Raw genomic sequence first — 19,215 nt, 5'->3', positions numbered from 1 at the left:
AAAGCCGGCGCCGACAGTCTCGAGCATCGGAGCCGCTTTGGGAAGGGCTTCCCCGCCCGCGGTAAGGGCGGAGCGGCACCGGGGGCGCTGGGCGAGCTCGGGGATCTCGCCACAGTTGCAGACGGCGGCCCTAGGGGGTGGCGAAGGGAGGTGTGTGCCTCGCTGCGGAGCCGTCCCCCCGAGCCGCCCCTGCCGCGCCGAAAGTTTGCGAAGTGCCCCTGCGCTGGGGGAGCGGGGCGGGGACTGCCCGGGCGGGGCTCCTCCTCCGGGGCCGGGCCTCGGTCGGGCGGAGCAGGGAGCGAGCGCCTGGCCCTGGTGTTACCGCGGCTGCGGAGGGAGCGAGGGGTGACCGTGCTGAGGTGCTCCGCGCAGGAGGAGCCCGCGACGTCGCTGCGGGCGGCCCGGGCGCGGGGCCGGGGCGCTGCCAGCATGAGGCGGCGCGGCGGGGGCTGCCTGCTGCCCGCGCCTCCGCAGCTCCTGCTGGTGCTGCTGGGAGCGCTGCTACGCTCCAGAGGTAAGCGGCTGCCGCCGCACCCTCTGCCCCGCGAGAGCGCGGGGGGCCCACTGCTGTCCCGGCTCGGCGGGGGGAGCCCTGCCCGGGCGGAGAGCCGTGCCCGGCAGTGCCGCTCACCTGCCCGCGCCCGCCGGGGGCGAGCCCTGCCCTGCCCTGCCCCGCCGCGCTTTGTGCGCGCCCCGTCCCGCGCCCGTACGCGGGGCGCTCGCCCTCCCCGTGCCCCGGCGCGGCGGTTCGGAGCCGGCGGGATCTCCCGGCAGGCCGGGGCGCGGGTCCCGGAGAGGCGCTGCCCAGGCGGGCGGACTCTCCCCGGCGGGGAGCCCGCAGAGCCCACGCGGCCGCTGCCCCCGCGGAAGTTTGGCGGCGGGCGCGGGCTTTGTTCCCGCGGTGCGAGCGGCGGGCCGGGCCGGGGCGGGCGCGCAGGTTGCCTCGGAGGCTGCCGTGCCCGGCGTGTCGGGACAGCCGCCGCTTCGGAGCAGGAATGCAGCCGCGCACCCGCCGCGACGGGCCCCTTAAAGGTACAGCCCGGCTCCGCCGTGCAGCTCCGGGCTACCTGCCTCGCCTCGGCGGGGACGGGGAGTCCTCCCGCAGCGCCTTGGCACAGCGGGGCGAAGACTGGAGCGGTACCAAATATAGTGGCGACAGGAGGGCTTCGTTGCGCTCTTAGCGAACCGGGAGGTATTTCCATGAAGTCTCGCCGGGTAAAACTTAATCTTTGCGGTTGCTCTATCAGCTGAAAAGCATCTGCTGTTTCTTCGTCTTGTAAGGTGGTGCTTTATTTTAGTCGTGTGCCCGGTGGAGCAGAAAACATCTAAACGTTTCGCGGAATTGTTTATAAAAAGTTAGAAGACTTTGGGGGAGGGGTGCGGAGAGGAGATATGTACCTCGTTTCTCTGCCTTCACTCCTTTGGTAGCTGCCGTACAATTTCACCCATCCGTTTTGTCGTATGCTACTCTGAAATTACAGGAAGCATTTTGCTATAGTGGTGCTGACCTCCATCATTCCACAAGTATTGCCCCTGGGGCACAATCATGGGGAGTTTGGGTTTCAAGTAATATTATTTCTCTTCTAACAAGAAACCTAATTGCAGGCGGCTTTGAAGAAAGTGCGCAGCCAGCTTGGAAAGACTGACTAGAGAGGGCTGTAGTTCTGTGTATCAGAAAGTCTGCTTTTTAGAAGCCAGAAGTACTCTTTAAGTTCCCAAATGCCACACAGATAGTTAGCTGCCGTCTACGAGTGAGAAAGATCTAAACCATAGATCTTAGTGTAGGTGCAGATCTGGATGTGTTTTATTTTGGCTGTTACCCAGGTGCTCTTAGTTAATGTGTCTGGGCTGTTAACAGCCATGTGGGGGATGTCTGATTGTAAAATGCAGGTTTGCTAGTAGTTGGTTGTGCCTTGATGTCTCTAGGATGCTTTTTTTATGGCAGTTTTTTTCTCTTTCAAGTAGTTTTCCCATCAGTGCACTTTGGTGTATCCTCTTGTCAAATAAATGCAAGTTTATGATTGTATGTGCCAACTACTTCCAGAAGTAAATATCCTCTTTCCTTCATGAAAAGATACTTTTTGCAATGATGACGCGATTCCTGAGCAATCTTTTTCCTATTTGAAGCAAGGAAAAACATGAGGAGGTGGCAGGGAAAATGTCAAAATTTGTGATCAGTTGGTGTTGTTTCCCTTAGCTAGAAATTTTTCGACATTGTACTTCAGAAGTACCTCCAGGAGTAGTTGTACAGCTTAACTGACATAAAGCGTCCACAGCCACGGTGTCAAACAGGTAAACTGTTAGAAGCACTTGCTCATTTACTACTCTACCTCAGGACAGGAGCAGGTACAGCAAACAAGTTTGCAATGTTGACCTCTGACTCTCATGTAGTGGATTGTGGCAGTTAAAACTGGAGAAGTCTGTGTCAAACACCCCGCCCTCCCTCCCATCAAAAGAGGTCTGCAAGTATCTTGCAAGAGTGAGTTAGAGGTAAAAATTGGTATATAGAGAGACTTTAATGCTAATGGCACGGACTGCTGGTGGATGGTGTGAAGAACGACCTCATGCTAAGATGGTCTGTTAGTATAAATACAGGATGTCACAGAACCTGTCTGAGTAATGCATTTGCTGTTTTGGCTTTTGGAGGTCTGCTAGAAAAATAAATGGCTAAAGTCAGAGCTTCACTTCCCAAACATCTTGACTACATTTCAGAGGCACAAACTGAAAGCAATACCTCTGGAGATGTGTGGTTTACAGTGGGAATAGCAATCTCAGTTATGTGTGCTTGCCAGTGCTGTTGGTTCTTCCAACTCTTAACCAAGTGCAAAACGCCCATTTTCCTATTGCCAGCTTGGAGCTGATAATGTTCTGCTTCCTGTGTGTGCTGAGAGGGACGGGGTTTATTGATGGTCAGGTTGAACGACAGTCACGATCACGCTGAATTACCTTGTTTCTTTTTTTCCAATGTGGTGTTGGCAGTGTTACATTTCCAAAATGAAGAGTAAGATGCTTTAGAATGCTCAGACAAGGTGGATTTTTTGTTTTGTTTTGGTGGTTTGGTTTTTTGGTTGGTTTTTTTGTTTGTTTGTTTTTTTTCTACTAAAACATGGCGGAAAAGTATAGCATAAATCTTCCAATATGAAGTTAATAGTTTATATAAGCAATTTTCTTCAATGTTGTCTTTCCAAAAACTTTCAGTTGTGTGCATTAACACTATTTTCTGCAATAGAGAATCCCTTCTTGTATCTTGGGAGTGTAGGTGTATGTAGCAAGCAAATTAATAGGTGCTTAGTTACATAAGGCACTTGCATTTCCAGAGTGTCTTGTGGACCTTGAAGAGCACTGTTCTATTCCTGTGGGTCACAAAATGGGATTTCAGAGAAGTTGCTGTTCCTCTACAGTGTGTTCATTGAAGTTACAGAAGAAAAACTGATTGGTTATAAACATTATCCAGTTGGCAGTACTTGCTGTATGTTAACTAGAAAAAGAAATTAAAGTGATTAGTTGGGTTTTTTTTTACTCCTAAAAACCTGTAGTTCTCCAGACTGGTGAAATTAACATTAAAAAATAGTTATAACATTAATTCTATGAGAATGATCTGTAGTCTGATAGTGCTCTTGAATCTTCCTGCACTCTTGTGAAATAGGCAAATATTATGCTTGTTTTGTAACTGTGGGAAGTGAAGTAGAAATTGTCTTGCCCAAGGACAACTCCATTTACCGTAGAATGGAACTTACCGTTGAACACAATAGAATTTATGCTTCATAACACTTATAAAAGCTGATAAAGAGATATTATCTTAAAAAACGGGCAAGGTTTTAAAAATAGGTTTGTAAAGTGTGTCCTACACCTTCATTGTATTCCTCTGCTGCCTGTGACTTGTGTCTATTTCTCTTTTTAGTAATACTTCTATTTCTCTTGCTAATGATCAAAAGATTTATAAAACCACAGAAATTTTACTGACCCTCTGTTGGAAAGGGTGAATTGGTAACTCATGTGTTGTTCAAAGAAATGTACAAGAAGGGTGTTTAATTTCTCTAGTCCGCTGTTATTTCCAGCTTAGCTATTTGTAATGTTATCTTGGAGAGGTTTACATAAAAAGATTATATTTATATATATATTTACACACATACGCACACTTAAACTGACCACCTATTCAGATGTCTGGCTTTACCAGATAAAACATCCAGAGCTGGAGCTCTGACATGCAACAAACCCACTCCATTGATTGGCATACTGGATTTAGTGGCTGTCTGTGTTTCACATGAATGACAGAAAACACTAATTGTAATTGCCCTCCATGAGTCTGATGTCCTTGATGGTTAGGCTCTTGCTTTTGTGTCTCTAGTGCCAGTGGTTCTTTGCCATGGCTGTTGTGTTAGGTATTGCTCTTTTATGGGATTTTGTTGTCTCTGCCGAGTGAAGACTGGGTGCTGGAATGCTTCTTGAATATCTTTCTTCTCTCCATATTCCCTGTAGATTTCCATTTCCCTGTACAAAACGTAGTAACTCTATGGATCCAGGGGCTTCTGATTCTGTAGTCTAGTAGTTTATTCATGTATCTGGTCACTCGTGAGACTGTTACCTGGGAGTATTTGACTGCCTTCCTGTTGTGGGTGAATTCATATTCAGGTTTTTCAGCTTTCCAGTCATATTTTTTTGCCTCTGTTGTGCAGAACTGTCTGTTACATGCTGAAGCATTCCAGCCTGTGTATTTAGTCTGAGGGACTCAAGCTGCAGTGAGTGTTTCCGTGAGGAGCAGATCTCGTCGGCTGCTCTGAGCCTAGATGAAAGGAGACTCACTATGTAAGGGCAGGAAAATAAGTTTTCATAAGGACTGTATTAACATCAAATGGAGCTGATATTTGTCAACTTTTGCATTGCTAAGTTGTAGATGTCTGAAACTCCTCATATCAAGGAACTGTGTTTGTTATTTAAAATAGAAGAAAAAGGGGATTGAACAGTTGTGAGCCCAATTCTGATGTTATGAGATACATGCTTGTGTTAAAAGGCTTATATTAGTACACCTGTGGGTTGTGAAAAGTAATAAGAGAAGCTTTGTCTGTCATGGTGTTCTTAGGTGATTAGGTTCTTCTGGTATTAGCTACCAGTCAGCAAGTCACAGACCATTAGATTAACAAACACTAATGAACATACGTATCCAATGCTTGTACTGCCAGTTGCGGTTTTGTCAAAGTGTATGACTGAAGACAGTGCAGACTCTTGTTTCTCAAGCTGCTGTATGTTGATTGCAGCTTTCTGGTTTTGCAGTACTCAAAAGTAAAAAGCACTGGATTTTTCCCTTGGATGGGTTGGGATAGAATTCACTTCCCTGTACTGTAGTGATGAAGTTGTGTAAAGAACTGTTGTCCCTCAAAGCTTCCAGTAGAGAACATACTTACCTGATAACAGATCCTATATTCTATGATGTCAAGGTGCAGTTGTACTCTCGAGGTTAAGTTTGACAGCAGTGAGATGTTATCATAACTCCAGGCAGGAGAGACCCCTCTCCTGGCTATCAGCATAGTGACTTCCTCCATATGCCCTAGCAGGGCATAGTCTTCTGTGTCTCTTTGTTACTGCCTGACAGCCCCTCCCAGCTGCTGGAGCTTTCTGTTTCTATTGCATAGCAGCAGTTCTTTAATCAGAAATCTTGTTAGTATTCAAGGATAATTGATCCGACTCTCTGGTAGGGGGTGGGGACCCAGTCTTGCATCCTTCTCCTGTTGCCACCCCCAGTTTGACCCCTGTTGTCTCTTTGTTTTCTCCTGTTAAGTTTGTGCCAGTGATGTGTGTGTGTGCTGTTTTTCCAAGCAGCCTGAAGTTGGCTGTAACCAAGAGCAGCAGTTAAATAGAGCCCGATTTCCCTGCTTCCTGGCGTTTAGTTGTTCAGCTCCATTTTCTGGTCTTCTGTGTTTTTGATTTGCAGAGAAGGAACTTACTTGGTGCCCCCGGGCATCTCTTAAACCCATTAGAACAAACTCCATTATTTCACTGTACTTAGAAATCCTCCTCCTGTAGTCCCAGCATCCATCAAAATAATGTATCCTCTGTAAGGCCCTCTGGAAAATGTTTAATAGGATCTTTTCAAACTCAAGGAGAGTTCCAGTTGGAAAGGGGGAGGGGAGAAGGCTAATGGAAGATCTGACTGTGACTTGCAGTAAGCCTGAACTTGGCCTGTGTCAGCTCTCCCTTCACCTCCATGCTGAGGGAAAGCTGAACAGAGCGGATCCAACACTGGGATCAAAGCTGGAAACAAAAGGCTTTGGGAGAAAAATTTCCCATCTGGCCAAGAGGCAGCCACACAAAAGTGGTGCATAATTTATCACTGGAGGTTTATTTCTGCTGTGCTCCTTCTGGAGAGAGAAGGAAAAAAGAAGTAACTCTCATGCTGTTTCGAAGTGGCTAAGTGATGGCTTTGTAGACTTGAGGCAGGAAGGGGCTAGAGATACCATGGAAAAACTTTTTCAGTGCATTCTGTACCCAGCTCCTCTCTTCTCAGATGTGCTCAGACATTATTTCTGTTGAGGGAAACCCTATTCCAGCATTTTGAAGTTTCAAAGAGTGAGGACTTTTACCTTCTCTGGTCATTTCTAAGTCACAGTGTATGGAGCGGTGCTGCTCTTGGCAAAATCATGTTCTTTGACTTTCTGAGATGTTTTTCTTACCTTAAGGATTGGTCTAAGTGCTGTGGCTCTGTGTTACATGGAGGAAGAGTCTACATTTGCCCCAAAGGGTTTGTAGTGTAAATTAGGCATCTGACATCTGATAAGGATCAGGGATATGATAATTCTATTGGGATAGATAAAGTCAATATTAGAATGGCATAGCTTTCTAATTGAATTTCCTTTAGCTTTGGTTTAATGGGAAAAGCTTCCAAAGTTTTTCATTCCAATCACTTCTTAGAACAAGGATAGAGAGGGATTTTGGGTAGGAGTTGGCATCAAAGACTACTGAAGACTCATAACTATGTAAATAAGGATGAGGAAGCAGATGCAAGAGTAGCGTGAACCATGAGAAGAAGGTATATAGGAGTACAGATATTAACAGTAGCAAAGATAGGCATTTTGGAAATGAGAGCCAAGGTCTTGAACTGGCAAGAGAACAGAAGACTCATGTAAGAAAGTCCAAGGGGAGTAATTATATGGAATCTGATGGCAGAAAGACTTGTTAATTACGTAGCATTAAAGATGGAAATTTTGAAAGTAAAGATGAGCATTGAGAAGAATTTAACTGCTGAGGCAGGGAAATACTTGCTAGGGACCCACAGTAGAGTCCCTGACCTAATGGTGTGGTCCTATGAAATATCAGGAGCTTAGCAATGAGGGCAGAGGTGGAAAAGGGAGAGCAATGCCAGCATAATGTTGAAGTGGTGAGCCCATGCGATACAGGTGGTGGTGGAGCTAACTGCAGTTGTGAAGTGTGGTACCTGTCAGCCTTGGGAGCACTTCCAGCCAGGTGGATTTCTGAGTAGGTCTGGGATATTTTGGAGGACAGTACAGTAGTGCAGTCTGAAAAAGTGTATGAAATGGGAGGGCAGAATTGAAGAGATAAGCTAGGAGGTTGGAGATGATTTCCTGGACAAAGGCATAAAATGAGAATAGGAGATTACCTTGGATTTGGTAAGGAGTTTGAACACAGAAGCATTTTCTATCTGATGGCAGAAAATAGTACTTTTCCTGGAAAAGGAGCCTGCTTCTCTTCCTTGTCTCCATTAGGAATTGCTATGTGAAACAGCAAATCACTAGTGTGAACTGTTAAAACACAGGTACATGGTGTTCTTGGCCTCCTTCTCTGAAAGGCTCATTAGAAGCATTGTGTGACTATGCAAGGTTAGAGGGAAATACACACTCTTCTTTAGCCTGAATCTCCAGCTTTGTCAGTTCATTTGACTTGGTGATAGCTGGTAGAGTCTGGGAGAGGTTCTTGCTTAAGGGGCAGCCATTCACTGTAGCAGAACTGTCTTGTGGGATCTAGGATTAGAATAAGATCAAGACACACCATTTTTTTTCCTTTGTGCTCCCACCCAGTTTTAGTTTTGAATTCCCATAAGAGCTGAATAGTCAAATCCTGTATTTGCAACTCTGAGGACAGGGGGAAAAGAAAGAGAAGTCTCGGTGTTGTAATTTCCTGTTTCTGTTTTGAGCTTCTGAGGATGAACCAGGAGGTGGGATAATTCTCTGAATTAAAATTGCATTTGTTAAGAGGAAGCCAGCTTTACTGATGTCCTTTCTTTGTTATTCAGACTTTGTCACTTCTTCAAACTTGACAAATTCAAGAAAATGAGATTTTAGAGGCCTCAGAGATTGTGTTCTCACTGTGTTTTTTGAAGCCTGCTACTCTGAAAAGCCTGAGTTGAGTTTCTTATGGCTGGAGGACATGCCACCAATTTGTGCTGCCTTTATAGAAGGGCCTTGATCAGCATAATACCTATTAACATGAGGAAAAACGTAATGAAGTCTGCCTGTGAGAGAAAACTGGAGAGTTTGTGGCATGGGAAAGAGGAGACAGATTGGAGGTTACCATTCTGGAGGCTTTAATAAGCAAGAAGTAGGAGAGAATAGTCATTGGTAACTAGGACTGCTGGTGGATATCTGCATTTTTATGGATCTCAAATAGAAGTATTCAGAGTCTAAATCTTAGAAAGCATGATGTGGGAGTAGGTAGGATACTGGTTCAGGTTTCCTGACAGGAGCAGTAGTTATTGCCCTGCAAACAGACGTAATTTAAATGTAGGTAAAGAGCAGGCTGAGTTGAGAGCTGTATTGATGCAGAGTTGAAGTGGTGAAAGGATTTTTCTTGGGCATTGACTTGGAAACAGGGAAGGACTGCTTTGTCTGATTGCTGTGGTTATGGCCCTTTGCTATCTTAGGGAATGCTGTTTCTGGATCTGACTTCTTCCCTGATCCAGTGAATGGCGGCTGCAAGAGGGTGTTGACTAAACCACACAGGAATCAGCTGTTCATATCTCCACCACCAGGGTGGAAACATCACGTGTTCCAGTTTGAACTGTCACTGCTTATGAATCAATACTGTCTGTAGGCCTTTGTTTGCTGCATTCTTGAGTGTAAGGTAGAATTCAGACCTGCAGTCGGCATTATCTTAAACAACAAAAGACCTTTAGGCCTTTTGGGTATTAGTTGTTGGTTTTGGGGGTTTTGTCATTTGTTTTGTTGAGGTTTTTCCAGACACAAGGGTCATTTATCTGTGAGGCAGGTGAGTCACCTCCCTGTGTCTCAACTCCCCTAAGAAGGGCAGATTTCTCATCTTTGCATCTTTGGCAATTGAGTAATTTCTGTACTACCAGTACTCAAGTAAGAACAGTGGTGATCCCTGATTCTGAAACCTTCCACTACAGACTTCTTTGGCTTGAAGCAGCTTATTCCCTAACAGAAGCCTGTTGTTTCTCTGAGAGAACTCCTGGTTGTGACCTGCCTTCTGAAACTGGAAGATGAGGAGCTCTCATCTTCTGTTGCTCTTAGTGCAAGGTCAAGACTAGAGCAAAATCAGCCAACTACTTAGCTTAAGTTTTGCAGTCAGTTTTCCCTAGAAAGTGTTGGTTTTTTTTTTTTTGATACTTCCTTTCTTGCCTTATTATGGTTAATTCTTCACCCACAGTCTTTAGAAGTCTGGGACCAAAGTTCTAAACTGGAAAGGAATGTCTAAAAAGAATGGGTTAATCCCTGTGGTATCTTGTAGTAACTTTTTCTTGGTTGGTTGTGCTGGAGAAGCAAACTTGATGATGGTATGTATGTTGGAGGAACAAGAGAAACTCAGATGATGATTTTTTTGAGAAATGACTCGTAAGCAGTTTTTGTGCTGCAGCTGCTTTAGAACAGACTGGCCAGGAAGAAGGGTGGCAGACACTACTGAGCTTAATCAGGTACATGAGGTGAAATCTCACAGTTACAATATAGAATTAATCGGAGATACAGGGCAAATTAAACCTATGTACACTCCATCAATTGTAGGATAAAAATAAACAGTACTCAGACAGAAGCCTTCAAGCAAGGAAGGGAGTGAGGCAGGGTTGACATCTTTGGTATGTACATCTTGACTTACCCATTCAGACGAAACAGCCCCTGAGCTCAGGCTTCCGAGTAAGTGACTGGAGAGCTGCAAAACACCTACATTTGCTGGCTAATACAATGCAGTGCATTGGTCCTGCAGGTTAATCTGGGAAAGGCATGAAGTGTTATCTGGGCTTGTTTTGGCCTTTTTCTTGAACAGTATGATAATAATATGCTTTGTATCCTGCGTGTCAAGATCTTAGATGTGAATGCTAAAACTGGCTATTGAAGTGTCGTGAGGAAGGAGAGCAATCAGCTGCACCACAGAAGTCCAGGTATGCCCAGGGAGCCAGCTTTTTTGACCTTGCAGGCTGCATACCAAAGTCTTTAAGGTATGTGCTTTATGGCTCTGTGCCCTTTTGAGACAAGCAGAAGGGGGATGGCTCACAGGAGGGAAATGACAGTAACTCCATAAGGAGAAGATTATCTGTTGCAGGATGGGACTGTGCTAAGGTGGGCAGGCAGCACAGTCCCTCTGCAGCCCCACACCAATCAGCCTCAGGGACCCTTGCATTCCTGAGGCTGTGGCTGTGCTGTCTGTGGAGTGGCCCTAGCAAAGTAAGACCATGTTTCAACTACTCAGACCATGAGAACTAAATACAGTGCTGAGATTTTCCTCCTATACTAATCAATGACAAATTAAATTTCATTCCCACAAGAATGAACTTCAGAGCTCTGAATGTTCTTCCATTGTAACCAAAGGGAAGTTAACTTTTTTATTTTCAGATGTGCAAAGACATGATACTACTAAACCTATGAAATTTATGTAATGATTGCTACAGAGTAGAACTGAAAGGGTTTTCATTGCTAATCTTAGCAGCAAAAGTTGTCTCCACCTAAAAGTACTAGAGAATCATAGGCTGAAACCAAATTAAACCTCTGTCTATTCCTAGAAAAACATTGTTTCTGGGGTTTGACGTTCCCTTTGAGACTAATGAAACAAATAACAGTCTAAAATTTGCCTGAGAAACTAGTCAGAATCTAAACCAGAATGCTGTAACAAAAAAAGAAGTGTGAACCTGCTAGCCAGCTAGGCTGCCACAGGTTATCGTGCCAAGTTATTATGCTGGCAGATAGTACCAAATGAAATGTGCGAAATCAAGTCAGACTCTTACCAAATACTGAACTGGCATGTGCAACTTGGATTGCAAGTTGGATACAGGGAGAATACCATAAATCAAACAAATATCTGGGAATGAGAAGTAAAAAGAGAGACTAAGACGAAAATCTTCTAATCCTATGAGTAAAATATATAGAGAGCAAGGAAACACTTTCTTTCTAGAAATAAAATGTTATTCCTTGGAACATTTTAATTTCTATTATTGGACTCCATGCCATGTATCCCTCTGTGTCTTGGTTTGAGGGAAAAACCAAAATGTTTACCAAAAAGCAGAGGAGAGGATTCCTCCACAATAATCTCTTTTATTAAATTTAGGAAAAGGAACTTTAATTAGAAAATGGATATAAGAAGGATAACTGTTCTTTACTATATGTATACATATAACTGTAAATAGACCAGAGCAAACTACTCCCCCAGCACCATAGGTAAAGAAAAAAAAAACAAACAAAAGAGAACAACCCGGCAAACAGTAGATTCCTCTTGGAGCAGTTATATTTATGGACAGGGTCAGTGTCACACCTTGGCTGGCTGTGAATTTTCAGTCCTTTCCCAGCGAGGTAGAGATAAAGGATGAACTCACATGGACACTCTCTCTTTCTCTGTCCTTGTCCTCTGTTCCAAACGAAGAAGGAAAACTGGGAGTGGAGGAAATGTTGATAATTCCTAGAAATCTCCTTGCAGTCCAAATCGATCCCCAGGAAGAGGAAAAAAAAAGGTCTGCAGTGTCCTGAAAGCAGCTGTGTCTCTCCCTTCTTCTTTCTCTCTCTGAAGCTCAGGGTGCCCAGAGATGGAGAGGGAAAAAGCAAAGAGCAAAGCCAGCTAAAAAGAGCTCACTAGCAAGCAGTGGCTCCTTTTCTGCTGCTACTCAAAGAAAACCCCCCAAAAAGTCAAAACACCCAATGAAGAACAAAGAAAAACTTCTCCCCACCCCCAGGTGCTGGGTTCTGTTTTCTCAACCCACCCAACCACTAAGCTTGAATCTAAAAGCCATCAGCTATCTTTTGTCTTCACTCCTGAGACTCCAAGCCTAAACCCTTTGTGTTGGTATGGTGAGAAAAATTCTCTGAGGGGACTCCTCCCAAACCCCACCTTTCTATGTTTGAACCTTTAACACTGTTAAAACCTCTGTGGAGGCAGGCACTTCATGTGTTAAATCCACTTCTGGGAGAAACTCAAGCATGCTGTCTTTTACATGTGGGTGACACTTGCAGAGCTTGTTTTGCCAATAAGTGTCTTTGAGTTGACTGTGGTGGCATGAGGTGGAAGTTGTGATGTAACATGAGGCTCTTTGTAAGTGCGGATTTTGGTGAGAACTGGTCTCTAAAATCTCTAGTAATTTTGTTTTCTTGTTGCTCTTGTGAATTGACTCCTTGCTTTCTATGGTCCATTGTTGTATGGATGATGTTTAAAAATGAAATGTCTCCATCTGCTTAAGAGATTTGATTTATCCCTGGAGGCTTGAACTGCTGTCTTTTCTAGTAGGAAATAAACAATATTCCAGCTCTCCCTAATTATCACCCACTTGCCTTCCTGTAGATCCATGCCTCTTGCAAAGGCAGTAGAAGAGATGACTTAGGGATCATGGCTTGCATGGCTTGTCTTCTGTTCCTTCATCTTCATCAATTTAGTCCTCTCCTCCTGTTTAAACTTTGTAAATTATACACACTGTTTAGAACAATTAAACAATGGACTGAACAGTGGAGATGTGGCTTGCCTGGGACACAATCAGTTGTTTCTGGTGGCATTAGTGATTTAAAGAAAATCGGGATATTGATAGTAAAGCACCATTTTATTACAGCCTGGCCATGGCCGGGGTCACACAGGAGGCCCATGTCCCAAGTACGTGTCCACCAGGTATACAAAAATTCAGTCCTTTTAAGCAGTTAGCCCTAAATTTTATCTAGTACAGGCACTCTGTAGATTTACATCATGGAATTATACATTCTGTTGTTTATGTCTTATGTTGTTTACTATTCTTCAACCCCCTCTGTCCGGGTTCTGCTTCCCCCTGCTCTGTGTTAGAAAGCAGTTCTCATGTGCTTTGAGCTGCTTCTCCATTCAAGCAAGTTCCCTCTTCTTAGTAGTGCATACTCAAGCCAACTCTAGTTCTCTTTTTATCTTAACTGCCCCCTGCTTGGGCTGACCCCACTTGCAAACACTTACGTTACATTACATTTTGCAAAGTCTCAGCAAATTCAAAAGCTGGCAACAATATAGTTAAATTTTAAGCCATGTTACTTTGTTTCATTAGGAATGCAACTCCAAAGGACCTACAAGGGCATGTTACTGATGTAGTATAGTCTTACTTTATGGGAAACATTGTTTTCGAAGTACAGTTTTAGAGTAATACAAAGATTCAAAGGGCACATCTTGGAATATCGGAATTGGAGAAATTTTTATTCCTGCTGCCTTTTCCTTTCAGAGATTTCAGTAAACTTGATATCTCAGAGAAATTTTGTTGGTGGGGATGCTAGGATGTTGTCACTGCTGAGGATTGTTCTCCTCCGTCCACAGTGTATGTGGCTTGGCCTCTGTCTGCCAGGCTGGCTTAGCCCAGGGGTGTGGTTTCCAGTTATGCCTAGTCTAGTGCAGCTGTGGGTTGCCCCACAAGAGCGATCTCACTCCCTTGTCCCTTTGATAGGTCTGTGTGGATGTCTGCTGGATGAATCAGTTCAGTTTGTTGGTCTGATCACAGAAATGGCCTGCAAAATGGTGAAACCACAGGTTGTGTGGTATTGGCAAGCTGGTGTGAATCGCCCTTCAGAGAGCTCATCAGTAAAGACCTGATGGAAGGATGGAGGGAGGCAAGACCCACCATTTTTCTGGCACTGATTTGCTGCTTCTTTGCTTTGCCTTAACAGTAATGTGGAAAAACTTTCTTTAGAAACAAGGGAAGGTGAGGATTCAAAATTCAGTTTCTGTGGCTCATGTAGGCATAGGCCTCTTAACTGTATTGTACTTGTACAACAGTCTTAGTGCTGTATGAGCATCCGAGTGTGGTGAAAGATAACTTAAAGATGTTGCAGCTGGTGCTGTACGTTAATTGGTGATGCCTGTTGTGTTGGAAACTTCTATTCACTAAGGATGGAAGCAAAGACCTACTGTCTTGTTTTAGTTGGCCTACCACAGACTTATGTTGTGAGTTGTTGCCAGAGAAATGGCCAATCTAAATATGAAAAGCTTTATCCCCTTGTTAGTGCCTTGACTTTTTTCCCTTAATCTTGCCTTTTAAATGACTAATGTCTAGTAGAGAGTTGCTTTTTGACCCTTGCTTTCAGAATCTGAATCAGAGTTTTGCTTGCTCTCCCCACCACTTTCTGCTGATTCGGCGTGATACTGTGGTTTGACAAGCCTGGCCTGGGCATGCACACACAGGAGGCACAATCCCACTCTCCTTCCGAGTTGATGCAGAAATGACAGCGCTCTGATGCTGAGTGTCTGGTTAGTCAAAGGAAGACAGAGCTAGCTGTGGGAACATATAAGCTGCTAAATGGCCATTCCTGTTCTCCCTGAATGAATATGTGGCAGGCTGAAGGGGAAGATGTACATAGGCTGAATCTTACACATGAATTGTCAATTGGATCATGTAAAGATTCATTCTGATGGAAATCAGAGCTTCATGGTGTTACATGCAGCATGTCTGTGCAATAAGGACAACCCCTACTCTGAAGAATTAGTAATTTCTACATGTAATAAATTGACAGATATATTGAATAAAAAGCCCCACAATACATAGAAGCTCCACTTATGCTTTGCCTTTTAGTCCTTGTGTTGATGCATCTTGTCCTCCGTTCTTAAGTCTCTGAAATATCTTTCTTGCTGAAGCTGCTTTTCTCTGTTCTTTTCCCCCTCTGATACATTGCATGCAACATTATCACAATGAGTCACGTTTGTTGTGTCTGAGGTCTGGTACTGTGAGAGTGAAAATTCTTCTCAGATGTAGTGTCCTTCTGAGAGGATTTAGTTGCTCTTACTGTCCTGGATAGTGCATGTTCCCGTTATCAGTATATTCAATAAACTGTTGGCACTAGTCTTATGAGGAGCATCGTATTTAAACCAGGCTTGCAAAGATCTGTTCTATCTCCGTGACTCTTCCATGCTTTCCCTTGTCCCAGCTGTAGTAGCTCTTAGGATGGATTACGAATGGGTATTTAACCATGTAGTCACAAAGATCAAGAAATTTGAGAACAGAAGCATAACTTGGACTTGATTAGGAATCCAAGTGTTAAACCCTGGATTCCTGACTTGGGATAGTTTAACTGTGGCCAGCTTTAAGTAGTGATTATTGAATGTTCCCTTTTGCTGCTTTGTATCAGCAAGCTAGATTGCTGGGTAGAATTCTGTAAATACATAATTGGCTCCAATGGCTGTATTTACCCATAGCTTAAATGTTTTTCCCCATAATCAGCTGAACAAAACGTTACTTGTGTCATCCTTGCAAGCTGTGACATAAAAATTACCTATGGTTGTAGGGCCAGGTGTGCTAATGGCTAGGTTTGGGAGTTTTTTTTATCTTCTAAAGGTAGTTGGCAATTAGTTTTGGAGTCTACAGACTTTTTTCTTATGAGGGTGAAGAACTGTACCATGGTGACTAGTTGCTTAAGAACTGGCTTTTTTCTGCCCAGTGAAGTCAGTGTTTTTTTCTCAGATTAGAATGTTACATTTTTAAACATGTATTGTACTTAAGTTTAAAATGATCTAATTAACTGTGTTTATTCCTTTTCGTAAGACTTTCTGAGCATAGTAGCGTGCCTATCCTACTTCTAACTGTCCAAACACTTGGTAAACAGACTGTAAGAAGAAAATAACTTGTGATCCACTCTAGTAAACACATCTGTAGAGCCTTAAACAGGAAATGACCCCAACTCCTTCTGTCAGTTTGGCTCTGAGGCCATAGTTCTGGAAGCAGTGAAGCAAAAGAAGGACTCAAACTGGGCTGAATGAGGAGTTGGAAGATCCTCCAATTTTGCATCTTGAAGCTCGTTGTTCACTGGAACATTTTTGCTCCTCTGTTTTTTACAAGTCTGCACAAAGCTTATGGGAGTAGGGGAAGAAGGGCCAGGAGCACTGTAGGGTAGCACCACTGCTCAGTATGAAACCACTGCCTTGAAGCTTCTTTCCTGTTTTGAGCAAATATCAGTGTGTTTCTGAAGGACCCGAGAGATGTGTTACCACTTACATATAGTCAAATCAAGACTGCTTCCTGTCCTTTGCTTATTGTGCACAGAAGAAGGTTTGTTTTGGAAGGATATCTGGCAAAGAAATCAAGAAACTAGATTATAGCATGAAGGGCAGAAGATTATAATTTCCTCATGAAAAAGAGTCATGCTTTTCTGAGGACTTGATACCTAAATCATCTTGTATGTACTTGTTTGCCAAGTGTTTGTGCAGTTACAAGGAGGAACATGGGAACAATTTCCAGAATGCTGTTGCTGTTTGTAATTCCACATTGTTTGATGGGGTACAATAAAAAATGAAGGGAGGGTAATTAAGCTCTGAGCATGCTTCTTAGACTCTGGATTTAACAGACTGCATTCAACCTTAGAATAAAGAACCAGAAAATGGGAAATCTAAGTCAGCTCAACCTCTGAAGATGAGGTGGATGCTATCATGGCCATAATGGTGTGTAGCTTAGTGGCACACTGTGACTTCAGTTGATCTGATCTTGATTCAGCAGCTGGCTGAAGGTCCAAATGTACCAGATGTTCTTACTTAGAGAAAGATCCGTAGGAATAAATATTAGGTTCTTAACAGTGTTTGGGAATGGCAGTGTAAGGTACAAGAAAAATTTAGCAAGTTTAGTCAAAATACAAACTGCACAGTAAGGCTTTTCCCCACCACAGAAATATTTTTTTCCCTTGCTGAAAACCAGTAATTGTACTGCACAACCGTTGAAAAGGATTACTACATAACTCTTCTGCTCAGAAGCAGAAAGAGAGAAAAGTCTGTGTCCAACTGAAAAAAGCTCATAGAAACTTCTCAAGGTAGATTGTAATTATTGGAGATAAAATTCTGCTGTAAGTAACTAGACAAGTAGCCCTGGGTGTTGTTGCTTCTTTACTGTTATCCAGTCATTTTAGGTAGCATTTTTAGCACCGATGGGCTTGGGTTGTTCTTTGATGAGAGGAAGTACTCTATATTTGGCTGAATAATATCATGTCTTGCAATGCCCACAAATTGACTCAAAAACTTGATTCAACTTGATTTGTCTGTCGTGCCTTACTCCCCAAAGTACAGTGGAATAACAGAAGTAAAATTACTCTTGAGTCATTGTGGTAAATGCATCTGTAAGACAGGAGAGACGACACTGTCTGTTCGTGGGTTTTGGCCCTGAGATCATGGTTCTAGCAAAAGGCAGTATACTTGCATCAGGAGGCAGGAGAGTTTAAAAAGCTTTTTAAGTATCAAAAATTCTTCTTCTGAGGCTGAATGATGTGTCTGCTTGAATGTTTTCTGAGCTTCGTGAGGAATCTGTCTTTTATTCAAATACACACTTCAGATCCTGGAACTTGGTCCAGGAAGTAATATCAGAAGTTCTTAATAATAGTGTTAATACAGACTCTTCTCCTGAGAAAAATCCGCAGGCATCTTCAGCCTGCATTTGTGTGGAAGCAATGGTCATTTCTATATGTGTGCATATCTTCTCACTCAAAAAAACTAGTCCCACAGAATAAAAGTTTCATGAAAACAGGCAGCACAATAAAGGGAAAGGACCACAGAAGTGACTTGGCTATGGATAAAGTTTCCTCATGGGTTTGCATTTTGTTAGACATGAAAGAATCCTCTCCCTCCATTTGGCAACAGATGCACCAAAACTGACTGTTAGAGATGAACCCATCTGAAACTGGCTTTGTTAATCCTGTTTTTCAGGTAGGTGTTGGGATTATTCAGGTGTGCAAGTTGGAGTCCTGCTGGACATAAACCTATTTCCATGTTCCAAAATAGTGGCAAAGGTCCAAGGGGTTAGTTCATCAAGCTTAGGAGATTTTTATTCCTCTGTCATTCAGAGGCAGAGGTCTTTGATAGGCTTTAATGGGGTTGCACTTCAGGACTACTCAAAAGCTTTGGTTGGTTTAGGATGTGGCTGCTTGGTTGCAGAGTGATATTTCTGGTGAGAAGCATGTTAAGCCTGTGTTTTGAGCTAAGTGGCTGCTGGCTGTTACCCAAATATGAATGAGGTTTGGGGTGAGGTGGTTTGGTGTTTTGTTTTGTTTTTCAAATGTTTAAACGCGTGAAGTTTTTGGCCTGGGTTTTATCTGCTAACTCCTGATATTGTGCTTATCTACATCTTAAGGGTCCATTGGAGGCTTTGTTCTCTTGTATAGCAAGAAATTTTAACTAGAATATCTGAAATAATTACTACTCCTAGTGATCCACCCTGTGTCTCTGAGTGGCTGAATATGAGGCAAAATATTGCTGAATGTCACAGTTTACAGCCTGGCAACTTTGATTTGTTTTAGCATGCTGGGTTATAAAGTCGTGCTTTAGGAGCTGCATACAACTGTCCTGAGGTAATGTATTGCCAGATAAGATCCTCCTGATTACTGGGTCTGGTCTGATTGAACTGGAAGGAGGCTGCAGGCTTGACTCTCTTTTCCCGCAGGAGATACTTGTTTCTTGCTCTTCAGGCTGTGTTACAAGGCCTGTGTGCCTCAGCCTGGCCAGGGCAGGAGCCACCTGAGGGCTTTTGCAGAGGGAAGGGAAGGATAGGTGTCCTATTTACCTCTAAACATCCTCAGCATCTTGAAGCACAGGAGAGACATTTTATAATGCAAGTTGAACCAGTTCTGATGGTCTTTCCTAACTAGTTACATCAGAAAGGCCAGGGATCCTCACTTCTTTTGCTGATTTTTTTTGTTCTTTTTTTCTTTCAACCTTCCTCCCCCTCCACCTTTTGTCTTGCATTCAGTTCACCCATCTGCATCTGGTCTTGCCCAGGCAGCTGCTGCTCTATTTGTATGTTCCCTGGGGGAGCTCTGGTGCTCCTTTAAGATCTCCTGTTGCTTTGGGAATTCACCTTTTAGG

At 43.5% G+C, this 19,215-nt stretch overlaps 1 protein-coding gene across 7 annotated transcripts in view; it reads left to right on the top strand.

The window, feature by feature from the left end:
• The first annotated feature begins 300 nt into the window (after window positions 1-300).
• Window positions 301-19,215, top strand: part of LRP4 (LDL receptor related protein 4) — an 88,816-nt gene continuing 69,901 nt past the window's right edge. For 6 of the 7 annotated variants that reach the window (XM_071558509.1, XM_071558508.1, XM_071558507.1 and 3 more), the window contains exon 1: window positions 301-514. In XM_071558509.1, coding sequence (XP_071414610.1) covers window positions 430-514 — 85 coding nt within the window. In that variant the 5' untranslated portion in view covers window positions 301-429. Of the gene's footprint in view, window positions 515-1,021; window positions 1,033-19,215 lie in introns of those variants that run through there. The other variant, XM_071558510.1, reaches the window with a different exon arrangement.

This window comes from Pithys albifrons, chromosome 6 (genome assembly GCF_047495875.1).
Source record: "Pithys albifrons albifrons isolate INPA30051 chromosome 6, PitAlb_v1, whole genome shotgun sequence".
In the NCBI taxonomy this organism is placed as follows: domain Eukaryota; kingdom Metazoa; phylum Chordata; class Aves; order Passeriformes; family Thamnophilidae; genus Pithys; species Pithys albifrons.
This window is presented reverse-complemented; position numbering and strand designations above follow the sequence as displayed.